General features: G+C 36.7%; 1 protein-coding gene across 1 annotated transcript in view; it reads left to right on the top strand.

Moving 5' to 3' along the window:
* Positions 1 to 801: 801 nt before the first annotated feature.
* MUC5AC (mucin 5AC, oligomeric mucus/gel-forming) overlaps positions 802 to 23534 on the top strand; it is a 48459-nt gene continuing 25726 nt past the window's right edge. Inside the window, exons 1-30 of the mRNA XM_088470980.1 lie at positions 802 to 862; positions 3919 to 4096; positions 4324 to 4379; positions 5005 to 5266; positions 6821 to 6935; positions 7074 to 7164; positions 9409 to 9515; positions 9670 to 9886; positions 9978 to 10103; positions 10212 to 10329; positions 13699 to 13837; positions 14425 to 14535; positions 14958 to 15027; positions 15119 to 15256; positions 15341 to 15505; positions 15838 to 15932; positions 16071 to 16197; positions 16827 to 17082; positions 17198 to 17244; positions 17437 to 17537; positions 18003 to 18154; positions 18253 to 18391; positions 18484 to 18594; positions 18711 to 18890; positions 19143 to 19382; positions 20244 to 20400; positions 20597 to 20725; positions 21251 to 21395; positions 21894 to 21937; positions 23327 to 23518. Coding sequence (XP_088327106.1) covers positions 802 to 862; positions 3919 to 4096; positions 4324 to 4379; positions 5005 to 5266; positions 6821 to 6935; positions 7074 to 7164; positions 9409 to 9515; positions 9670 to 9886; positions 9978 to 10103; positions 10212 to 10329; positions 13699 to 13837; positions 14425 to 14535; positions 14958 to 15027; positions 15119 to 15256; positions 15341 to 15505; positions 15838 to 15932; positions 16071 to 16197; positions 16827 to 17082; positions 17198 to 17244; positions 17437 to 17537; positions 18003 to 18154; positions 18253 to 18391; positions 18484 to 18594; positions 18711 to 18890; positions 19143 to 19382; positions 20244 to 20400; positions 20597 to 20725; positions 21251 to 21395; positions 21894 to 21937; positions 23327 to 23518 — 4069 coding nt within the window. The remainder of the gene's footprint in view (positions 863 to 3918; positions 4097 to 4323; positions 4380 to 5004; positions 5267 to 6820; positions 6936 to 7073; positions 7165 to 9408; positions 9516 to 9669; positions 9887 to 9977; positions 10104 to 10211; positions 10330 to 13698; positions 13838 to 14424; positions 14536 to 14957; positions 15028 to 15118; positions 15257 to 15340; positions 15506 to 15837; positions 15933 to 16070; positions 16198 to 16826; positions 17083 to 17197; positions 17245 to 17436; positions 17538 to 18002; positions 18155 to 18252; positions 18392 to 18483; positions 18595 to 18710; positions 18891 to 19142; positions 19383 to 20243; positions 20401 to 20596; positions 20726 to 21250; positions 21396 to 21893; positions 21938 to 23326; positions 23519 to 23534) is intronic.

Here is a 23534-nt window from a genome sequence, read left to right as displayed (position 1 = left end):
TATCCAGCAGCCTAACCCTAACCCTCTCCCCCACAGCCTAACCCTAACCCTCACTCTGCATACTAACCATAAACACTAACCCTAACCCATAACCCTCCCACTAACCCTAACCCACCTATACAGCAGCCAAACCCTCTCCCACACAGCCTAACCCTAACCCTCACTCTGCATACTAACCATAAGCACTAACCCTAAACTAAACCCTCCCCCTAACCCTAATTTTTACCATCAAGATATCAGCGCTCGGTATTCAGCATCCTGACCACCAGGATGCCAACCAACTACATCCCTAGTAAACAATTAAATACTGATAATAGCAGTAAACATTGACCAGCATATGCCCAAAACACAGGTTGTAGTCCTGATCCTGATCGCCAGGATGCCGATGTGGAGCATTCAGCTGTTATATAAAAGATGCTTTTAAGCATTATATTATTACCAGTTCGTAAAAAAAAAAGATTAAATTAATGCTATTATGGCAGTGAGTAATGTACAATCTAAAAGCCAGACTACACTTATATATTCGTACTCAGTATATAATTATACCCATGCGAAAGAGATCTGAGTATAATCACAAATACATAGGAATTCTGTACATAGAGTGTACAGTACACACCTTATGCTTGCTTCCTCCCTTACACCTGCAACTAGAGGACAGACCAGCAACTCCTCCCAATTTACCTGTGTGGAGCAATCCTGGCACTAGGCCAAGCTACCTTGAGAGTGTATATAAACATCACCAAGAACTGACCAACCTGTTCCTTACCTATCATCCACGGTGCTGCCCCAGCTCGTAAGACAATGGGAACCTTAAATGGGATCCCACTGTGGATCCTACTAGTCATTTTAGGCCCATTAAATGGTGAGTATTCTGCTACTATTTTGCGACCTTTCTAAGTGGGAATATCCATAAACCTTGTCAGATATTTTTAGGACTTATTTATATTTACTTTTATATTTGTTCAATACAAAATATTATGTTAACGTTATAAAAACTATTTTTAAATGAAATATTACAATGAAATTTACAGTATGTAAGTATGTATGGTTAAAGGACATATATGCATAACTTTCATTATATCACTATAGATGCAAAGATTGTCTTAAAATATATTCTATACAATTTAGCAAAGTATTAAAAAGGTGGTTACTCCATTAGCACATGTCAAGTAAAGATGGGTAATTTATGCTTTTTGAGCACAACTACAAAAAAATTATATTCACTTGTATCTATGAATACAGTCCAATCAGTTTTGTGGGATTTGTAAATTATGTTTCATGTTGTAAAATTAAACAATAGGATGTTATTATTCACTGATATGTCAAAACCAATATACTGTCAATTTTGTTAGCTACTGTGTTGCACATTCCCAATATTCCTAGGAGGTGCATTTATTAGTGTGACAAATATGGAAAGACAATTCTTTTTCTATACCTATCTCTGACTTTTTGTGTATTTATACATCTGTGTGTTTTAAAACCTACAAATATTTTAGTAGTAAATTTTTATGAGTGTTATAAACTAACTACTGTAATAATGCTCATTGTATTAACATAAATGTGTAAATTCCTGTATTTGATAAATGGGCTAGGTTCATATCTCATCTGTCTGTCTGTCTGTCTGTCTGTCTGTCTGTCTGTCTATCATATACTTATTAATCTAGTATAGATTAGTAACTTGTTCAAAACTGACTGTGACATTTCACAAATATTCCCTGTGGAACTTGCTGTAAGTGTTTTTAGCCCTATTGCAATCTCAGCTTTATTTACAGACAATACATTTAATACAGCGGCTGCTTCGCCTGTGTGCGCGTATGCTATGCGAAGATATGCAAATGTCGCAGAGGCCAACAGATGTATTGAGATGCCCGCTGGTGGCTTTGCACATACAAGCATCTGAGTACAAAGACACAGCATCAGTTGCAGATCATTCGATTAACGCAGTCCTGAGTGAGCCTATGGTCCTGCAGAATGGCCACAGGAACTGAAATGACGGAGCCATATTTCTTGCATACGGGATCGCAAATGCCGGCTGCGACATGCATCCAAAATGGTTGCGACACACTTGCGTTCTTTCTTTCACTCCAAATTGCGTCCTACAAATGCTCCCTGTGTGTTAATCACACTGCGAGCAAAAAGCTGCTGTCAGCGACTACGGTAATGTATCGTGATGCATGCGCCTTACCACTCAGACGCATGCACAGATGGCCAATAATCGCTCAACTGCGATTACATCAGCATAGCGCACATCTCTGAATCAGGCTCTATATTTATGAAATCTGCACTTGATTTAAGGCAGTGTTATAAAAGAGAGTTAATAGGAATGTCACTTTAATGGGAGGTGTAGAGCAATTCCTGTGTATGCTATGTAAATCTCTGAGAAAGTGTGGCTGACATCCAGGCAGTGGTAACAGCACACAGGAGTGGTGTTGGCAGGTTGGAAGCCAGGTGTCTTTGGCTGGATCATACCTCCATAAGAGTTCTATGATGAAATGTGTAGCAATGTGATTTAAAGCTGGTATGTATCATTCATATTTTCATGCAAAGGAAATTCTGCTGTTTTTTTCATTCAAATTTTATGAGGTTTCATTATATATTTAAAGCAGATTATGTCAAGATTGTAGACAGCTTTACAAGTTTATTTGTGAACTATTCAATTTGTGTGTAAATCACTCTCCCTCAATCGACTTGTCTCACTTTATTGTTGTGCTTGATCTCAACATGAAAAATGTCTAAAGAGTAACACGATAAACTTGATTTAAAATACTGTACAAACAGTTTATTGGCATTGATTGATACATATATGCACACTCACACAGTTATTTAAGTCCACACAAAATGAAAGAGGTTTTACGTCGTCGTCGCCCCCCTCAAAAAAAAAGACTGTCCTTACAAAATAAGTGACATTTAAAAGGTATTCATTGCTTATTTTGTGGATGTGTGACCACACTGAACAGGAGGGGAAGAGAAACGTAATGTAAAGCTTTTTATCTAAAGGCATTTTAGATTACAGTATACAAAGGTGTTGTTTGCTGTAATTTGCTTACTTTTGTTGTGCATCATATACTATATTATTTATTATTCATATAATCCTGCTAATAAAATTTTACTCTGTGAATGAGCTTGAGCATTGAGTTTTAGCAATAATTCAATTATCTATATAGTATTATTACTTTGCCTGTATCATATTACAGTTTTGAAGTGGGATGTGTATTAAATAAGGAGTTTTCTAATCTGGTTATATTAAATTAATATTTCATTTGATAGATGGGTTTCTATAACATAGAGTCACAGGCTACAAGGTCAAGGTTTTTTTTCCAAGCCTAATATAGTTCAAACTTCAGTTTATTAATTTAGAGTAAATTATACATGTATAATAAAATTTTCTGACATGGTAAGGGCAGTTTCATGCACGCACGCATAAACACACACACACATGCACAAACATACACACACATGCACAAACATACATACACACACACACTTGCACAAACAAACACACATGCACAAACATACATACACACACACATGCACAAACAAACACACATGCACAAACATACATACACACACACACTTGCAAAATCTATTAAATGTCTTTATTGTACACAAGTAAATCAACTTGTATTTTAAGTTTAGTCATCCTTATAGTTAATGTTTCTTGATAGTTATACTGTACAGTATGTCAAATTAATAATTTATTGGGACTGAGAATGTCTAAAGCAGACTGAGCCAACTATGTTCTGCAGCTCCAAGAGCAATACTACTGTATGTTATCTTCTATCACTGCATTTTAAATCATTTAAACATTTTTCATTTAGGTATTGAGAAAAAAGGTGAATGTTTTATCTTCTCTTGCCAATTAATTATTGAAGTCTCATTCCATGTTATAAACACTCCTTTGTTTTATTATCAATACAGCGCAAGTGGAGTATGCAGACTACTCTGTAGATGAGACTGTTGATACTGTTGATTACACTGTTGATGAGACCTTGCAAGGACAACTGCAGCAACAACAGCAACAGCAGCAGCAACAACAACAACAACAACAACAACAAAACAGTAAGTATGAATTATTATCACTGCTATTCATTTCAAAGTAGCCAACAAACTATGGCCTAAGGTAATATAATATAGAGTAATATACATTACTGTGACAGTTAACAAAGGACATCAATATTGTATAGATAAGTATAGATAACTATGTGCAACATGACAACATAGCACAAAAACATGATAAACAAGTACTACTAACACTATACATAGACTTAGCAATTTCTCACCTAATACTATATTTTTATAATTATTATTTTCAGTTTTGATAAGTGGCCCTCCAAGAATATCATTGATCGCAGTGTCTGCAAAAAGCCCTGTGGTGAAGGGTAAGTTGAGAAGAATTTTTATTGAAAAAAACTGCTAGAAGATATATTATCAATAGTACAACTTTAGTTAACAGCCATATACCCAAGGAGATTCAGGTAAGTGCATCCACTTATTGCAGGTGAGGAGTATGTACTGAACACCGATTGGAAGAGCTCAGCATACATGTAGGGTAAACAGATTAGCCTAGGGCTGATTCACAGAACTTGTAGTAAGAGAGCTAGTCGCCAGTTAAGATCTTAACACCAAGGATCCCTCTTTAGGACCAGTCCAGACCCAATCAGCGCAGACAGCCACAGAATGAAGAATACAGTATTCTGTATAAAATACATATAAAGTTTTATTTTATTTTTTTAAACAAACATTCAGCGACCCCATGAGCTGTCAGCCTACTCCTGGTTAGGGCAATGGACAATCTGCTTTTTCATTGCTAGAATTTGTATATAAATAGTGAACAGGGGTGTAGTACTGAGTAACCAATTGCATACAATAGTGCATTACTGAAATTTTACAGGTTAGGTTACAAAGCATAAAGCTAGTTATCGCAATCATAATTACGCCAGATTGATTTTCCTTAATAGTCAAAATATTGTGATGGACATTTTGCTTATCAAGTTTATCTTGCAGCTGTCAACGTAGCTCACAATAACAGGGTGTGTAGCACCTGGGGGAACTTCCACTTCAAGAACTTTGATGGGGATATCTTCCACTTCCCGGGCACCTGCAACTATGTCTATTCATCTCACTGCAAAAGCACATATGAAGAATTCAACATTCAGATACGGCGCAGTGTTGTGGACAATGTGCCAGTCATCGTCAAGATCTCCATGAAACTTGATGGACTTATAGTGCAGATTAATCATAATACCATCTCAATCAATGGAGAAGTGTAAGCTGCTATAAATGAAATATGATAAATATTGACAAATAATTCATCCCACCATATTATACACTTAGAGCAAGATTATCCATAATAGAGGCACATATTATTTCAACCAAGTGTTTCCCAAACTTAGTCCTCTAGGACTCCTAGCAGTGCATGTTCTTCAGATCTCCCAGATGGAGCACAGGTGTATTAATTACTGGATGACATATTTTGAAACATCCACAGGTACTGCTAAGTATTTAACTTGTGATACTGAGGAGATCTATAAAACAATTGGGGTTCTTGAGGACCAAGTTTGGAAAACACTGCTCTATACATTTACATGTTTTGTGTTTTTATGGGGAGAGCTGGGAGAAGGGGTCAAGCCAGTTTCTTGGCTAGGGCCAAATAGGGTTTTAATCTGGCTCTGCAGATAAACTAATTTAATTGGGTCTTGCCATCATATTATCTTAACTACTGTATGAGCTGGTAACACATGTACTGGAAAAATCAACAGTCAAGCAAGTTAAATACAGTGGGCATAAGAACAGAGTTGTAAAATAGACTATTAAAATGGGTGGGTATTTACATATTGGTCCCATTCTTTTGTTTTTCTTCTGTCTGTTGTACAATTACTGTATGTATTGATTACTATCTAGAAAAAGATTAATTTATGTATTTTACAATACAGCAAGAACAGCTTCAAACAACAAGCTTCATGTGCGTATAGGAAATAACAACCCCTTTACCTACACTTTATGAATAATATTAGAATAAAATAAATGATGACCACTGTACAGCATAGTAAAATAAATCTAATTTAATAATAGTTACAGTACAAAATACATAAAAAAAAAATTACACTTGGGAGTGGGAATCACAAAAAAATAAAAAATATAAAAAAAAAAATATGCACTATAAAAGTCTGGTCATAAACAAAGCAAAAATATACCACGCTATTTACTTGTAAACTTCCTTTGTTGTTACGCATTTTGGTTCATACTTTTATGGCCCATATTTATTTATATTTTTTTGTGATTCCCACTCCCAAGAGTAATGGGTTAATTTATGCAGTATTTACTGTAACTATTATTAAATTGGTATTAATTTACTACACACTTGTTACCATTTATTTTATTATCATATTATGCATTTATTAGTCCCACCACTCAATAGCCTAATCACTTGGACCTATCGCTACTTTCTTTTTATTACTTTTATACATATTGGGAATTGTCAATTCCCTTTTGATAGCTTTTGGGTATTGTATAAACAATATGTATTATTTTTTGCATGCCTTTACCTAAACTGACTGTATCTCTTGTCAGGGTCATACACGCACTTTCAGCATTTATTGGAGAAGTTATGGACATAGTCGCAAGCCTGTTGGCCAGACTTCTTTCTCATAAGCCTTTATAAAAATCTATCACTGTTTCAAATACAATGTTGATAGGCTTGTATCTAGATTACTTGGATCTGGAACCCAGTAGACTTATGCTGAATTATGCTAATTAAAGTGATTAATTCATTTATGAAAATGCAAACACTGTATTAATTTATCTCTTAATATTTCATCAGAGTCCAGCTGCCTTTCAGTGGTTCTGGGGTTCAAATTGAGAAACACGGAGTATATCTCACAGTGACCTCAAAACTTGGTCTGGTGTTCATGTGGAATGATGATGATAGTCTACTGGTAAGAGAATAATAATATGTTACATGACATTGGGGAGGGAATGTTCATATGTTTTTCAATAATTTTGCGTGTAAATATTTTCCTTGCCTTTTGCTATTTTGTGATAACTATTATTTTCTTTATCTCTATATCATATAGTTGGAACTGGATGAAAAGTTTGCCAACCAGACCTGTGGGTTGTGTGGTGACTTCAATGGTATCTCAATCCACAATGAATTCATGTCCAATGGTCAGTTTCACATTGTTGTATGTTAAGTTATATATAGTATAGTAGTTCTAATAACATACTAATTTAACACTTTAAATGATATCAAGGCCTATCAAGTGTTCCTATCTTTCAGGAGAGATATAAGGGGGGGTGCAATTATGGAATTAGTACAAAGGGAAATTGTGACGTTACTCAGAAAAATCTCATCTAGGGGGTATATTTAAGGCGTGGGTTTTTAGACGTTGAGATGTAGCCCATAGCAACCAATCAGATTCTACTTATCATTTATTTAGTACTTTCTAGAACAGGAGTGGGCAATAAGCAGCCCTCCAGCTGTTGGTGAACTACAAATCCCAGCATTCATTGCAACAGTTTTAGCATGCCCAAATAGCAAAACTGTGGCAAGGCATGTTGGCAAGTGTAGTTCTACAACAGATGGCGGGGCCGCTTATTGCCCATCCCTATTCTAGAAGATAATAGCCAGAATCTGATTTGTTGCTATGGGCAACATCTCCACTTCTAAAAAACCCGTAACTTAGTAAATATACCTCTATGGTGAGTTTGCAAACGTGAGTTTGTTTCATGAAACTTGCATACTTTGCGCAAGTACATGCAAATGGAAGATTTAATTAGAAATTGCAATTTACTGTAGTCACAGCGAAGTTGCATGTCTTTTTAAAAAAACAGTGACATGGATGAAGCGAATGAAGAAGTTAGAAAACCATCCTGCACCCCAAAAAAGTGACAACTTAGATAGCAGGACCATATAGAAGGCTGTTAGTGGCCATAAGGAAAGTACTAGAGATTTTTACAGTGTCAAACAGTTGATTTTTGCCCTTTTTTTATTAATGGCTGACATTTTGGGGTACAGAAAAATGTCTACATAGTAATATTTCAGTGTTTGTAATCAAGTTTGTAAAAAGTTGTAATAATCACTTTTACCTTTCATCTACAAATCCCCACATACCTGTTTCCCATCAATACAACATCACCACATATCTGTCCCACATCATTTAGACCTCCACATACCTTTCCCACATCATTTACACCTCCACATACCTGTCCCACATCATTTATACCTCCACATACCTGTCCCACATCATTTACACCTCCACATACCTGTCCCCCATAATTTACACCTCCACATACCTGTCCCCCATAATTTACACCTCCATATACCTGTCTCACATCATTTACACCTCCACATACCTGTCCCACATCATTTACACCTTTACATACCTGTCCCATATCATTTACACCTCCACATACCTGTCCCCCATCATTTACACCTCCACATACCTGTCCCAAATCATTTACACCTATACATACCTGTCCCACATCATTTACACCTCCACATACCTGTCCCACATAATTAAAACCTCCACATACCTGTCCCCCATCATTTCCACCTCCACATACCTGTCCCCCATCATATACACCTCCACATACCTGTCCCACATCATTTACACCTCCACACACCTGTCCCACATCATTTACACCTCTTCATACATATCCCACATCATTTACACCTCCACACACCTGTCCCACATCATTTACACCTCCACATACCTATCCCACATCATTTACACCTCCACATACCTGTCCCACATAATTTACACCTCCACATACCTGACCCACATCATTTAACCCTTTATTAAGCTTTTTAGAGAAATTCACCTGAAAACTGATTTGTTTTATTTGCCAAATTATGTTATTTAAATACCTCCAAGAAATAATTATTCATTGGGAGGGGTGCACCCGATGTTTTGCACTGTGTCCCATCATTTTTACCTTAAAATAAAGATTTTCACTATCTTTTCACATCCTCAGCGGGGTGCGTACAAAAATAATCCAAATTTCTTCTGACAAATCAATGCAAGTTTGGAATTAAATTGCAAATGTAATTCACAGTACAAGTTCGCCTTGGGAATGGCTCGCAGGACTCAACTCGCACCTAGTTGAAGTGACCCCCTAGTATATAATTATTTTTGTAGGTAACACCACAATGATCCTGTGAACTTTATTTTATAAATGTCAACAGCTGTGTATTAAAAATTAATGCACACTATTTGCACAATATTAGATATTTGAAATAATTACAGTTTGATTCTACTGACAAAGTTGTTGAGCATTATGTCACTGCATTTCAGACACATGACATACTTTATTTACTAAGTGGTGGCTTGCTAACATAGCTTCTTTTCAGTATGTTTAAGCTACAAATTTATTGGCGTCATGAAATGTATATATATTTTCTACTTGCAGGAGTCCAGATCACAGAATCCCAGTTTGGTAACTTGCAGAAGTTAGATGGACCCACAGAACAGTGCCAAGATGCCCCACCTACACCCAAGAGCAACTGCACAGATTATGTAAGTAATGGGTTTGTGGACCATGTCCTACTATACAAACATAATTAAGAAAAATGTAATCATTTTATAAATGAATATGTTCCTCTCAAAAACACAATGTTGATTTTTAGCGGTTATAGTTTCTGAGATAATAGCCTTTGTGTGCCTATTATAGGAGAACATTTGTGAGTCCATCCTTCTGGGTTCAACCTTCACAAAATGCCATTCCTTGGTGGGTGTTGAGCAATATATTGAAGCTTGTGTGCAAGACCTATGTCACTGTGATAGTAACACTACTACGCAGTGCCTGTGTGAGACCATTGCTGAGTACTCAAGACAGTGTGCCCATGCTGGAGGTCAACCAGAGAGCTGGAGAACTGAAGAACTTTGTCGTAAGCATCTTTCCTTTGTTATTTTCAGTGGAACTCAAAAGGGTCAATTCAATGAAATGAGATCTCTTATTTTCATTCTTTTTTCCCACAGCCAAAATGTGCCCTTATAACATGAAATACCAGGAATGTGGATCCCCTTGTGCTGACAGCTGCACCAACCCAGAGAGAAGTGTTCTCTGTGAAAACCATTGTTTGGAAGGGTGCTTCTGTCCTTCAGGTATGTAAATTCAGTTTATTTATGAGAATGGATGATAAAAACACTTTATTACTTTTCTCTATAATTTTTCCTGAATACACAACCACATTATTTCCTAATTCTTTGTAGGGATGGTATTTGATGACATTAACAACTCAGGCTGTGTCCCACTTGAAAAGTGCTCTTGTACCTTTAACAGTAACAGCTATGCTGCTGGGACATCTTATGCTACACCTTGTAGTACTTGGTGAGTATTCTGCTGTTGATAAAACATGTCATGCATTGGTGGTATTCAATATACAGTATATAGCTCTACAGTATATAGAGAAACTGATTTAAATGTTCAACTATTATACACTGGCATAAAATAAAAGTACTGTTATTGTGCTATTGTGTATCTTAACATCCCAGAGGAATAATCTGTTTTAGGACAGCCATATGACTATGGGCCTGATTCAGTACCGATCGCAAGTGCAACTACGTACACAGATCGAGCGATTGTTTGCCATTGCGCATGAGTATAAACTGCACTGCACATGCGCGTATAAATCGCACTGCAACTATGGACGGAATCCATCACAGAATGAGTGTCAGGCTGTCAGCGTTTGCGGCTGGTGACGGGGGAGTGGTCGGAAAAATGCAGGCGTGCCTGTCTATTTGAACGCGGTTGCTTGGGCGTTCATAAATTAGCCACTGAGATTGCATATGCAGCTTCAGACCCCACTGCGTGCGAGGAGACTTGCAGTGTCTGCGGCAGGTCAGACCAGTGGTAAATGCTGCGTGAGTGTTTGATGCGCGTCAATGTTTATGCAGAAGAGCGACATTGGACAGATGTGAGAAAGCAGTATTGGGCGTCTTTATGCCAGAGGAGCTTTGGAAAGCATTAGCATATTTTCGCCGCTGCACTCCGAACAAAATCGCAGCTGCAATCGCAATTGCGATCCGTACTGAATCAGGCCCTTGGTACGGTAACCTCATGAATGTTTGCATTAGGTGGTATCAGTCAGAGAGCTGCCCTCTTACCAACTGGGTGGTGTAAGGTATTAAATCCATACTCAATGATAATATTATCCCACAACACCCTTCATTCAAACACTAAGATGTTTAAGTGCAAACTCCCCTCTTTGATTAGTAGATAAGTGATGTGCCATAAAGGGTTTGTAACATACCACCACCCTGATATGTTTTGTACTCAACATGGCTGTAATCTTTTTAATATTGACTTTGGCTGGTAGAGATAAGAACTGGTTCTTTGAGATTATCAGCATTACTTTGCCAGTACACATTTTGGAAGGAGGCCACATTTAGGAAAATGTTGTTAAGGTGGCATTTTAATCCGTACAATAACAATAGCACTAACTAGGACTGTATAATATAATCAGTGCAGTCTAACATCATCCTAACTATCAATAAGAAAAACAAATAACAACACAAAGACATAAACATATACCAAATAGAATTATATTGGCAAAGTACAAAAAAAATATAAAATTATTCTAATCTGAAGGTTCTTTGTAAAAACATGTTCTCCTTCCAATGGTGATTACATTTACATTTAGTCATTGTGGGCAGGAATATGTCATGTTTCAGACCTATGTACAGTACATTATTAAAACACTTAGACTTATTAAAACACTGCAGTCTACAGTATATTTAAGCAGTTGAAAATAACTGTACAACTATTATCTCAGATCATATTGTGTGACTTTGGTAAAAGATAATATGGACCTTTTTATCAGTACAAAGAACACTTTGCACTTACTGAAATGCAAGACTATATAGTAGATATGTGCGATTCCGGATTTCTGAAATCCGAACACACCCAAATTTAGGGGTTCCGAGGAGAACCTGGCTAATCCCTTATCCCTGATAAAACCACATAGTCTTACCACGCACCCCAGCATTCTCTAATTGAATAGGAAGTGTTGTGGAGACTGCACATGCAGATAACTGCCCGCAAAGTGTACAGTAATGCAACCTGCAGTATAATCTTAAAGGGTGTATGTATGTAATTATATATGTCAACTGCAAATCTGTATGTTACAGTCTAAATTGTCAGACTTGCATTATATATTCCTAATGTATGTTCTACTAATATGTATGACACTACAGAGGTTTTGTAGCCCCATTTTAATAATAGATAATAATAATAATAATAATAATAATAATAATAATAGTAATAATAATAATAATAATAATAATAAATAATAATAATAATAATAATAATAATAATAATAATAATAAATAATAAAAACGTATGTGGAGTCAATCTCAAGTTAACATCTGTAAAATATTTTGAAATCCTGTTTTACTTTGTCAACACTTCTTTATAAGAAGTACCTGAGAGGTTATATGTACTTGCTGTACACTGTTGACCTGTCTTAGATTAGCAGTGATTTAAATATGCAGAAAGACAAACATTGCAGCATGCAATATTTGCTTTTGAATATCACCTATGCAAAAAGGTACATTCACACACCAATCATATTAGTTGACATGATCTACAGTATTTAAGCTATCCTTGCCAACTCTGCCTGTTTGCCAGGGAGCCTCCCGAAATAGTAGGAATCTCCCGACTCCATGATTGCACCTTACCCCCATTATGAAGCTATTATATTAGAAAAAAACAGATATATATATATATATATATATATATATACATTCAAATGAGATCATTAGTATCATTTCCCTGCATTGATTAAAATCAGGGCCATCTCTTCCATTGGGCTTGCTGGGCAGTTGCCCAAGGGCCCGAAGCTTGTAGTGGCCCACCATCCCACCCCTCTACAGCTGCGAGTACTCACCTTAGTCCCAGTTTCACTTCATCCGCAGGCTTCAGACCAGTCAGACAGAGGACCTGATTCAGAAATGGTCGCTAAGTTGTGCTCACTCGCTCTGAGCGATTTTCGCCCACCTGTGCATGCGTATAATTCGCAGTGTGCGTGCGCAAGCCAGTCTTTGCAATCTGATTTTGGTTGCTCGTAAGCCAATATCAGGTTGCTGCTTTGAGTGACAGATAGTGGCGTTTGTGGGTGGTAATAGGGAAAGGTGCTTGTGAACGGGGGGGTGGACGTGTGAACGCAGGCGTGTCAGGCCGCCAAAATGCTGTTTAAAGGGCGTGCATAATTAACAAAGTAGCATCAATGTATACGTCACCTGCATGTATTTCAGGCCACACTGATCGCAGTGCTTGCGGCGGGGAAAGGCTACCTCAAGGGCTGCGAGCATTTGCTGAAAAGTATCAGTGGGCTCGTTTACATTTGTATGTAAATCAATTTTATGACACGCCTCTCAGATGTAGCCGTACATGTTCACTTTACCGCCGCGCTCATAGGTGCTGCTTTCACAATCTCCCTGAAATGCTTTCTCAAAAGTAGGCAAGTGTGATTTAAGCTTTTCTATCAAATGCCTTAATCATTCAGTTTAGACATATGCTTTTGAGAAAATCACATTTGAATTCCTTTGGTAAATAACATTCAGTGATTTTACTACATAGAATAAGGTGTCATTGTATCATGCATAGGATACTTCACTGCCCTCTAGTGACTTCTTTTATAGATGTGGTCTTTTTAAGTGAATTTATTTATGTGTTCATTTAATATCTTATTTTTAAAAGCACATGCTCAGCTGGAAAGTGGAACTGTCAGAATCTTCCTTGTCCGGCAACCTGTTCCATAGATGGAGGATCTCACATCACTACTTATGACCAGAATCATTACAACATTCATGGGGACTGCAACTATGTGTTGACCAAAGTAAGGCAATCTTATTGATTAGCATTAAATGAAAATGAATGGTAAATGTAACAGCATACCTGTTTCTCAATGATCGCTATATAATTTTAGCAGCCCTAGGAACCGCCATGGTAGCCCAAAATCAATGCACCTACGCTTAAAAGCCCTTTGCAGTCTTTGAACCTACAGATTTGTTAGTCAATGATGGTATTCTACATGTGTTGCTGACAAATTGAACATATACTTATGTGATGTAACTCTGCGAACTTGTTAAATATATAATTAGAGTTTTATTTTAAATGGGCCAAAACTTAGTAGGGTTTCTGATGGGTGCGGTCATTTCTACCTATGTCTCCATTTTCACTGCATGTTCTGCTTCCCATTATAATCATTACACATCACAGAGAGTCTAATCATGCAGGATATTAACTACGGGTATTGATTAATTTTAATTGATCATGCAACACTTCTGACCATCTGAACCTCACCTCTTTATGAAGGAGAGTTAAAACAATATTAAGTATTGTAGTCTAAATGTTACTTAAGCCTTTACACCATTGTGCTTTATAAGGAAATTACATTTTTATGATGTTTCCTTCTATTTACAGGTGTGCAGTGGTAATTCCTTTACAATACTAACAGAGCTTCGTAAATGTGGGCTAACAGAAAGTGAGACTTGCCTTAAGAGTACCACCATGATCCTTAATGGAGGAGAAACTGTAAGTGCAAATATTGTTTATATTTTCTAGTTATTATGGTATACTGTATTGGACTCCATCATCTTTGAAGATCTTATAAGACCTATCATAAGTTTTACATGTAAACCTGGGACCTTTAATCTGAAGTTTGCTCTGGCCATAAAATTGACACAACACATTGTTTTATGTCCCATACAACATATAAAAACAGTTTTGGGAGCTTATTCTTACTTATCCTCTAGTTTGTAACATCAGGAGGTTCAATTATGGAGTAATAAGAGTTCTGAGTTAAAGATAAATAAGAGTGATACTGTCTTGGAGAAACTAGTACATACAGTAATAGGTGACCTAATAACTCTTGCCGTAGAGATCTATACTTTTCTTTACATTGTTAAAGTCTATGAACTATGTTTCACCTTCATTGTTTCTTTCTCATTACCTAGATTGTAGTAATCAAGCCTTGTGGCAGTGTGTTTGTGAACAGCATCTATACTCAACTGCCGGTATCTGCAGGTATGATACAGGAATTATGGCATTTACTATAAGTTGTATGGTTTTGATACCTGTAGCACAATAAGTCTAATTGGGACATTTTATATTACAGCCAACGTCACCATTTTCAGACCATCATCCTTCTACATTGTTGTTCAAACTCATTTGGGAGTTCAACTTGTGGCTCAGCTCACTCCATTCATGCAGGTCTATGTAGTCCTAGACCCCTCTATGAAGGGCCTGACATGTGGTAAGTTTGACTTTAAGCTATTGTGCCCACTTTGAGAACTGCTGTGTGACTGGCAGATCCCTTATAATTTGTTCTTCTTCACAGGTCTCTGTGGAAACTACAATGACAAACAGACAGATGACTTCCAGACCATAAACGGTGTCATTGAAGGGACTCCGGCATCATTTGCCAACACCTGGAAGACCCAAGCAGACTGTGCTAATGTTAAAAATGTCTATGAAGACCCTTGTGCCCTCAGTGTGGAAAATGGTAAGAGGTCATCATGTGTTATGGGCGATACTGTATGTACTGTATCATTACAGTATCTATGGATATTAAAATGGGTTTCTGAAAAAAACTTGACTTCACTGAGTATTTTGCAAATATTATGGGAGCTGCATCTTGAACTACAGTAAGATAAATATATGGAAGAGTTAACAGTAACTAGAACAGCGGCCCATCTCTTTCAACAGTGGCAGTTTGCGCTACAATATTATTGTATTAAATATAAACATGGAAATGTGAACATCAATGTTAATGAGTGAGGAAACACAATGCACATACAATTTTAATGTTGTACTTGACTGTTTCTTTTATTACAGAGAAATATGCCCAGCATTGGTGTGGTCTTATATCTGATACGAATGGCCCATTTGCTGCATGCCATGCTACAGTCACTCCTGATGTTTACAAAGAAGTAAGTCAAACATTTTCAGGATATTTGGTGTCATGTTATTTATATTTAAGGCATGTTTAATATAATTTAGGACATTTGATCTGGAACAGAACATGATAAGGATTTGCAACGATCTAATACTCTTGTATATCTTCCCAGAACTGCATGTTTGACACCTGTAACTGTGAGAAAAGCGAGGACTGCATGTGTGCTTCCTTATCATCTTATGTTCGAGCCTGCGCTTCCAAAGGGGTCATTCTGACTGAATGGAGAAGCACTGTATGCTGTAAGGAACATAGGACTTTCTTTTCCAATTCTAATTCAGAATAGAACTTATTTTAAAATATGGTGAATGAGCTTGTCACTGCCTAATTCAAGTAATATTTTAAAGCTTGATCAGCAAACTGATATACTTTTATGCATTAAAGAGCCAGGAAACATTGCTAGACACAAAAGGGGAGGTGTGTCATGCATTGGAGAGATAAAGTGGAAATTTTTTTTAAAGCAACCAATCAGCTTCTAACTGATATTTCATAGACTGTGCTAGATAAATGATGGAAGTTAATTGGTTGCATTGTGCCACATCCTTACTTTTCTCCAGGGTTTGATACATCTCCTGGGCCAAACACCAAGCTTGCCACATTCATAAATACTTCTACCATACATACACACACAATTATAATACACAATTAATGTTAATGTATCTATAAGCTCCTGTAAATGATACCTTTACAAATGGTGAGTTCTAATGTCATGGAGCCAGTGTTCATTCTGAACACTTGTGTTATATGGGATAACATATCCCCCTTCTGTCACTGCAAAAGTCATCGCAGCGCAGAGACCTGTGACTTATATACAAAATATTGTAGAATACAATATACTCAGTTTGGAATAATACTTCTTTTTTGTATGCAGCTAAATACATGAACACCTGTCCAAAAACTTTGAACTACACCTACTCTGTCAGCACCTGCCAGCCCACCTGCCGCTCCCTCAGTGAGCCTGACGTCACCTGCAACATTAAGATAGTCCCTGTGGACGGGTGCACCTGTGCCAAAGATTTCTACATGGATGACAGTGGCAAATGTGTACCTGCTGCTGCCTGTCCGTGTTATTACCGGGGTTCTGCCGTTCCTTCTGGAGAGGTTGTACATGATAATGGAATTATGTGGTGAGTGTGGATGTAGATAAAAGATTATCATTCTACAGGATATTGTCTATGATAAAACTGCTAAACGCATTATCAATATTACCATGGCTTAACAGGACTATCTTTCTAATTACAGCACCTGCAATCAAGGAAAACTAAGTTGTATCGGAACTATTCAACCAGGTAACAATATCTATTTGTTTGTAAAGTTGATCTAATTAGTGCTATTTATTTCCTTATTTGTGATATATTATGGTTGGTGATTTTTTTAATTTCTTTTACTTTTACTCTAAGTCCTCTTTAGGTATATTGCAAAAAGTATAAAGTAGTTAATTACGCAAAAGTGAGTAACTTTTTTGTGCCCTGTCTTCTCAGCGTGCACTTCTCCGATGGTTTATTTTGACTGCAAGAATAAATCAGTGGGCACCAAGGGTGCAGAGTGCCAGAAGAGTTGTCAGACATTGGATATGGCCTGTGTGAGTGCTCAGTGTAATGCATTGTGAAATATATATATGTGCTTTGAATTGATGGTAGAAAGGTGTATCTATGATCCATCCCCATCTTTAGGGTCTCTGATTATTTCTGCTTGCCCATACATTTGGCACAGGATCACTGAGTTCACAAGGGGTTCCCACCTGTGACTTCTACTAGCTTCAGTGAGTTGCCCAACCTATGCCCCAGTTATCTGTCCTACCCAGTTTTGTGTGATATAAATGTTTGGTGTTCATGCTAAGGGATTCTGCTGAATACCTTGTAAAGGTGAAATGCTTTTAAGTTATTAAAAAGTAATCATAAAATAACTTGATTTAATAATGCCAATATTGCATCAACATTTGCACATTAGTCTTTTAAATAGTAAATCGATGTTTATTGTGGTTTTAGAAGGAATTAGAAAGCTTGCAATATTCATTTAATGTATATTCATTGTTTGTATCTTACAGTACAGTGCAAAGTGTATATCTGGCTGTGTGTGCCCTCAAGGGCTTGTCTCAGATGGTAAAGGTGGCTGCATTGAAGAAGACCAGTGCCCATGCATTCATAATGATGCCAGTTATCAGCCAGGGGAGCAGATTAAAATGAAATGCAACACCTGGTATGAGAAATCAGTCCTGGATACCCACAAATAAATCACTGAAAAGTCTAAATAAAAAGAATGGAGAAATCTAATTTGAAATTTTGATTTTCTAATAGTACCTGCAAGGACCGAATGTGGAAATGTACCAACGACCCATGTCTGGGCACCTGTGCTGTGTATGGTGATGGACATTATATTACCTTTGACGGTAAACGCTACAGCTTTAATGGAGATTGTGAATATACTCTTGCCCAGGTAAAATGATCTAAAAGACACAATGAAATGTGATGCTTAGTTTAAGTAATGATCATGTTAATTACGTTATATCTTCCCCCCATGCCTTTCAGGACCACTGTGCAAAAGGGGCAAATGGTAGCACCTTCAGAGTCATTACTGAGAACATTCCATGTGGCACCACTGGAACCACATGTTCTAAAAGCATCAAGGTCTTCCTAGGGGTAAGATATAAATATTTTATTTTAAATTTATAATGAATGGATAAATATAATCGAGAAGGATGAGTCTTTTATATTCCTTACTTATTTGTGCTATATTCCAATCTTTCCATACACAGAGCTATGAAATTATTCTCACTGAGGAGCACATTGAAGTGGTAGAGAGGGGCATTGGAGGAGTTCTTCCATACAAAGTCAGACATATGGGTATCTACCTTGTAATTGAGGGTGACAATGGACTCATCTTGATGTGGGACAGAAAGACCAGCATCTTTATTAAGCTCAGTAAAGATTTTGAGGTAAGATTCAATTCTCAGTGTCTTGCATTGGACCTAAAAAATATTTTACAGTATGTCATTAGTAATCTGGAAAAGAATAACGTAGACAAAAATATAGATATGCATTGTCAATGTGCTTCATACTGATCTGTTTTATTATGCACCATGACATGCAGAAAAGTCATTCAATACCTGTAGGAGAATGATTTTCTTCATGGTTTGATATATTTTATATTGTGATGCATTTATTAGTGATATCTGCTCCGTTCACAGGGGAAAGTTTGCGGTCTGTGCGGTGATTATGATGGAAATGGGAACAATGACTTTACTACCAGGAGTCAGTCTGTGGTTGGAGATGTTACTGAATTTGGCAACAGCTGGAAACTATCACCAACATGTCCAGATGCCAAGGTACCCAGTGATGCCTGCAGTGCCAACCCGTATCGGAAATCCTGGGCACAGAAACAATGCAGCATAATCAACAGCCAAGCCTTTTCTTCCTGCCATGCTCAGGTATGCACAACATTGTATACAGGCCGCTACAAATCTGTCCCTTACTGTCACCTTAATTGTGTTTGCCATATAGGTAGACTGAATTATATCTTCTCATAGATCCCATTAATATTATTCATAAAAATAACATTATACAAATGCATTAAGAGACATTAAGTTAAGAGCATCTACTTCTAGAAAATTCCATTAACATATCAGCACTGTAAGTTAATGCCTTATTCATCCAGGCCGGTACTGAAACAGAATATCTACCAAAAGCTAACATGATTCATCATTCTTAGGGTTCTTCAGTGTAGAATAGGGTGTGCTAGTCAGCATTTAAAGCACTAGGAAATAAATACAGTCTTACCAAAACCATGAAATGATAGAGGTGGACCTTGAAGCTTAACCCTAGAGATTAGAGATGTGCAGGTCCGGATTTCTGAAATCCAAAATTACTCGAATTTAGGGGTTCCAAGTAGAACCTGGTCATGGTCCAGTTCTACTTTTGTGTCCCGGTTCAAACTGAGTCCCAGTTTGGATCTATTGACGGTTTGGAACTTGTATTTAAAAACCAAACTGGTTTTGGATTCGGACATTTTAGCTATTTTTATCGATTTTTATCGATTTTCAATTGATTTTTAGCCAAATCCAAAACCAAAGCACTTGAGGGTGGTTTTGAAAAACCAAAATCAATGCACGAAGATGAATCCAGATCCAAGACCAAAACACGGGGGACTGCGCACTTCTATCCTAGAGACAAAATTGTATCAGTAGATTGTTCTGGCCTATGTATTTTAAAATAATATTTGCTCATAATACTGTGTATAAAAATTTTAAATAATAAGGAAAAAGTCATATGTATTTTATTTTTTTGTACAGGTTGATCCGTCGAAGTACTATGATGCTTGTGTTACTGACTCCTGCGCTTGTGACTCTGGGGGTGACTGTGAATGTTTCTGTACAGCCGTCGCTGCCTATGCTCAGGCCTGTGGAGAATCTGGCATCTGTGTTTCCTGGAGAAGTCCAAGCATATGTCGTTAGTATTATATTCTGACATGCTATTGTACAAAGTCATTCGTTGAGAATGTTGCTGTCATTGCTGTAATATCCTCTACCAAACATTACTTCTATACCCACTAAGACGGCAATAGAGACAAATGTATTTAAAATTGAAACTTATTTTTATCAACTTTTTTCACCATATAAAACATGGTTTCTTCTTCTTTCTCCAGCTCTGTTCTGTGATTACTACAACCCTGAAGGAGAGTGTGAGTGGCACTACAAACCTTGTGGATCTCCTTGTATGAAGACTTGCAGGAACCCAAGTGGGAAATGTCTGCATGAGTTATCAGGCTTAGAAGGTAAAGAAACAAATTTATGGACATTTGAGTTATAATTTTTGATTTCTTTATTTTCTATGTAATACTTTTTTACTTAGTATAACAAGGTAACAATACCTTTTATAAAATAACAATGCCTTTTATAGTATACTGTATGCACTGTTACAAGCAATCATGTGAGATAAAAGACAGACTTCTCCTAAAGTTTGCAGCTCTGTACAAAAGTGATAAAGACACTGCAGGGAGATTCAGAAGATTTAATTTTAGAGTCATGAATCCTATAATGTCAATGCCTCACAAAGAAAACACTGAAATTATTTTAGAAGCAATTCACCAACCCCAAATAAAGCTAATTTAGCATTAAGGTTTTTAGAAAAGCTTCATCAAGTTATTAGAGGTCAGTAAATGAATTCCCATGCATGGGCTTAAAATGGATATTGTTGTAGATACTTAGAACTTCGGCTGAAAGACCTGTCTCCAGTGGAAATGGGATAGCTTATAATTACGATAACCTGACATGATTCTTGATGTCTCTTGACCATTCAGGATGTTATGCAAGCTGTCCAGCAGATAAACCTTTCTTTGATGAGGATGAAATGGAGTGTGTAGCTCAGTGCGGTTGCTATGATGATGAAGGAAATCATTACAAAGTTGGGCAACCTGTACCTTCAAATGAGAACTGTAAGAATTGGTAAGTGGTGCGAGTCAACAAATCAAAAGTAACATGGGATGTATCTGGAGAGTTTACTTTAAAAGCTCTTACAGTTGTATATGTTGTTAAAATTCAGATGGATCACCCTTCCTAGAGCTGTTGACAAAGCACTTAAACCAGAGGTTCCAAAACGTGGTCCTCAAGGCTCCCCAACAGTTCAGGTTTACAGATTTCCATGGTTGAGCACAGGTGGCTAAATAAAATTGACTGAGGTACTAATTAGGTCACCTGTGCTTAACCATGGATATCTCTAAAACCTGAAATGTTGGGGAGCCTTGAGGACCACATTTGGGAACCTCTGACTTAAACCATTAAGTTTATCAGTTGATATAACTGTTGTGCTGTGGCATGTCTATAGTTAGTTCTGCTACACTTTATTCATATACAGTAGACAATTAATAAAATGTACATGAGGGAACTCTGTCATACGGCAAGGATGTATTCATATTGGTTAAATCTGAATATCTCTCTCCACAGTGCATGCAGCTTGTCAGGAGTAACTTGCAAATATCAAAAAGAAGGTAAATATGGGCAAATTAATGTTTCTTTTGATTAACATAATGAACATGATAAGACATACAGTATAAGCTTATTAGTTTCTTCCACAAAGCAATCAAAACAGATTTGTCACGAAAAAACAATATTGATTAGAAATGAGTGAAATCTTCAAAACTGCGCTATAGAACATTTTCTTTCCGCATTTCTATGGACTTGATGGCAAGGAATAATCCATGCAAAAGTCCCTTCTATAAGTTTTGTTCCGCCAAGAGTACCCTTGCAGATGTTGTCCCACCCACTCTTCTAAATTACTATAGCACTAAATATCACACCCTACAGAAGAATTAAATGGCACTGTTATTATGCCAGATCTCTTTATAGACAATACATTCAGCAAAATGTATAATTAACAAATATAGTGAAGAATGCCAAAGTAATCTATAGTAAGTCTAGAACTTTGTGTTGTATGTTGTAAAAAGCAACATACCATTTAAGATAAAGTATGCCTAATATATATATATATATATATATATATATGCACGGTATATATATATATATATATATATATATAAAAGAGTATTATTAGTATATATCAAAGGGCTGTGCATACTGAACAGAAGGAACTGAGGTGGAAATACAGTGTTAGATGGAGGCATGTGACTGCAAATCTTCCCAGCCACAATTGTGAGATTAATAGAGGTAGTGAAGTATTTTAATAACTTCCCAATGATAACCTTAAATGGTGATTTAGTGAAGCAGCATGGTGGTGGAGCATGCAGGTATCCCTTTCTAGAAACTTTGGGTACCCTTTAAAATTTTGCTATAATGAGCACAAAGTTCTAGACTTACTATAGTTACACAATGATAAAAGCATGCAGGTATCCCTTTCTAGAGACTTTGGGTACCCTTTAATTAATTGCTAACGGAGCACAGATATCTAGACTTTACACTGCATTTGTCTACTACTTAGAACTTAGATGAAAGGTGGCCACACATCATACATTTACTTCTTATGTTCCTTATTCTAATAGTAATTTTGTATTTTATGTTCCAGTCACTGCTTGTTTTTATTTTAGTTTTTATCTTATTTTTATAAGATGGATGATTTAACACCAATAACATATTTGTTGGAATAGAATTACTGTTTAAGTTTTTTGTTATACAAAATTGAAAAAAATAGTATGCTTTGTTCAATAGGTGGTAACATTGAGCATCAGATTCTCTATAGGAAATTAAATTGTGTTATGGGATACTCTGAAACTTGAAGTTGTGATTAGTGCATAGTCATAGGATGATGTATTCCTTACTTGTAATTATTTATTAATGTTGTTCCTGAAATAGTGCACTTAGATTATTATTAAATACTATTGTGCTACTGCTTCTTCATGTAATTTTTTTTTCTGTCTTGACAGCTTGTCATTGTGAATATCAGGGTAAAATATACAATTACAATGATGTTATTTATGAGACCACAGATGGCATTGGGGGCTGTTTTATTGCTATCTGCAAGGAGAATGGCACAATTTACAAAGATTATTACACATGCCCTGTTACTGCAACAACACCATTTACCTTTACAACTAAACAACCCATTACTACTAAAGGTAGGTCGCAATCAAT

Source organism: Taudactylus pleione, unplaced genomic scaffold (genome assembly GCF_031769625.1).
Source record: "Taudactylus pleione unplaced genomic scaffold, aTauple2 ptg000109l, whole genome shotgun sequence".
In the NCBI taxonomy this organism is placed as follows: Eukaryota; Metazoa; Chordata; class Amphibia; order Anura; family Myobatrachidae; genus Taudactylus; species Taudactylus pleione.
The sequence above is the reverse complement of the archived record's forward strand: the minus strand, read 5'-3'. Positions and strand labels throughout refer to the sequence as shown.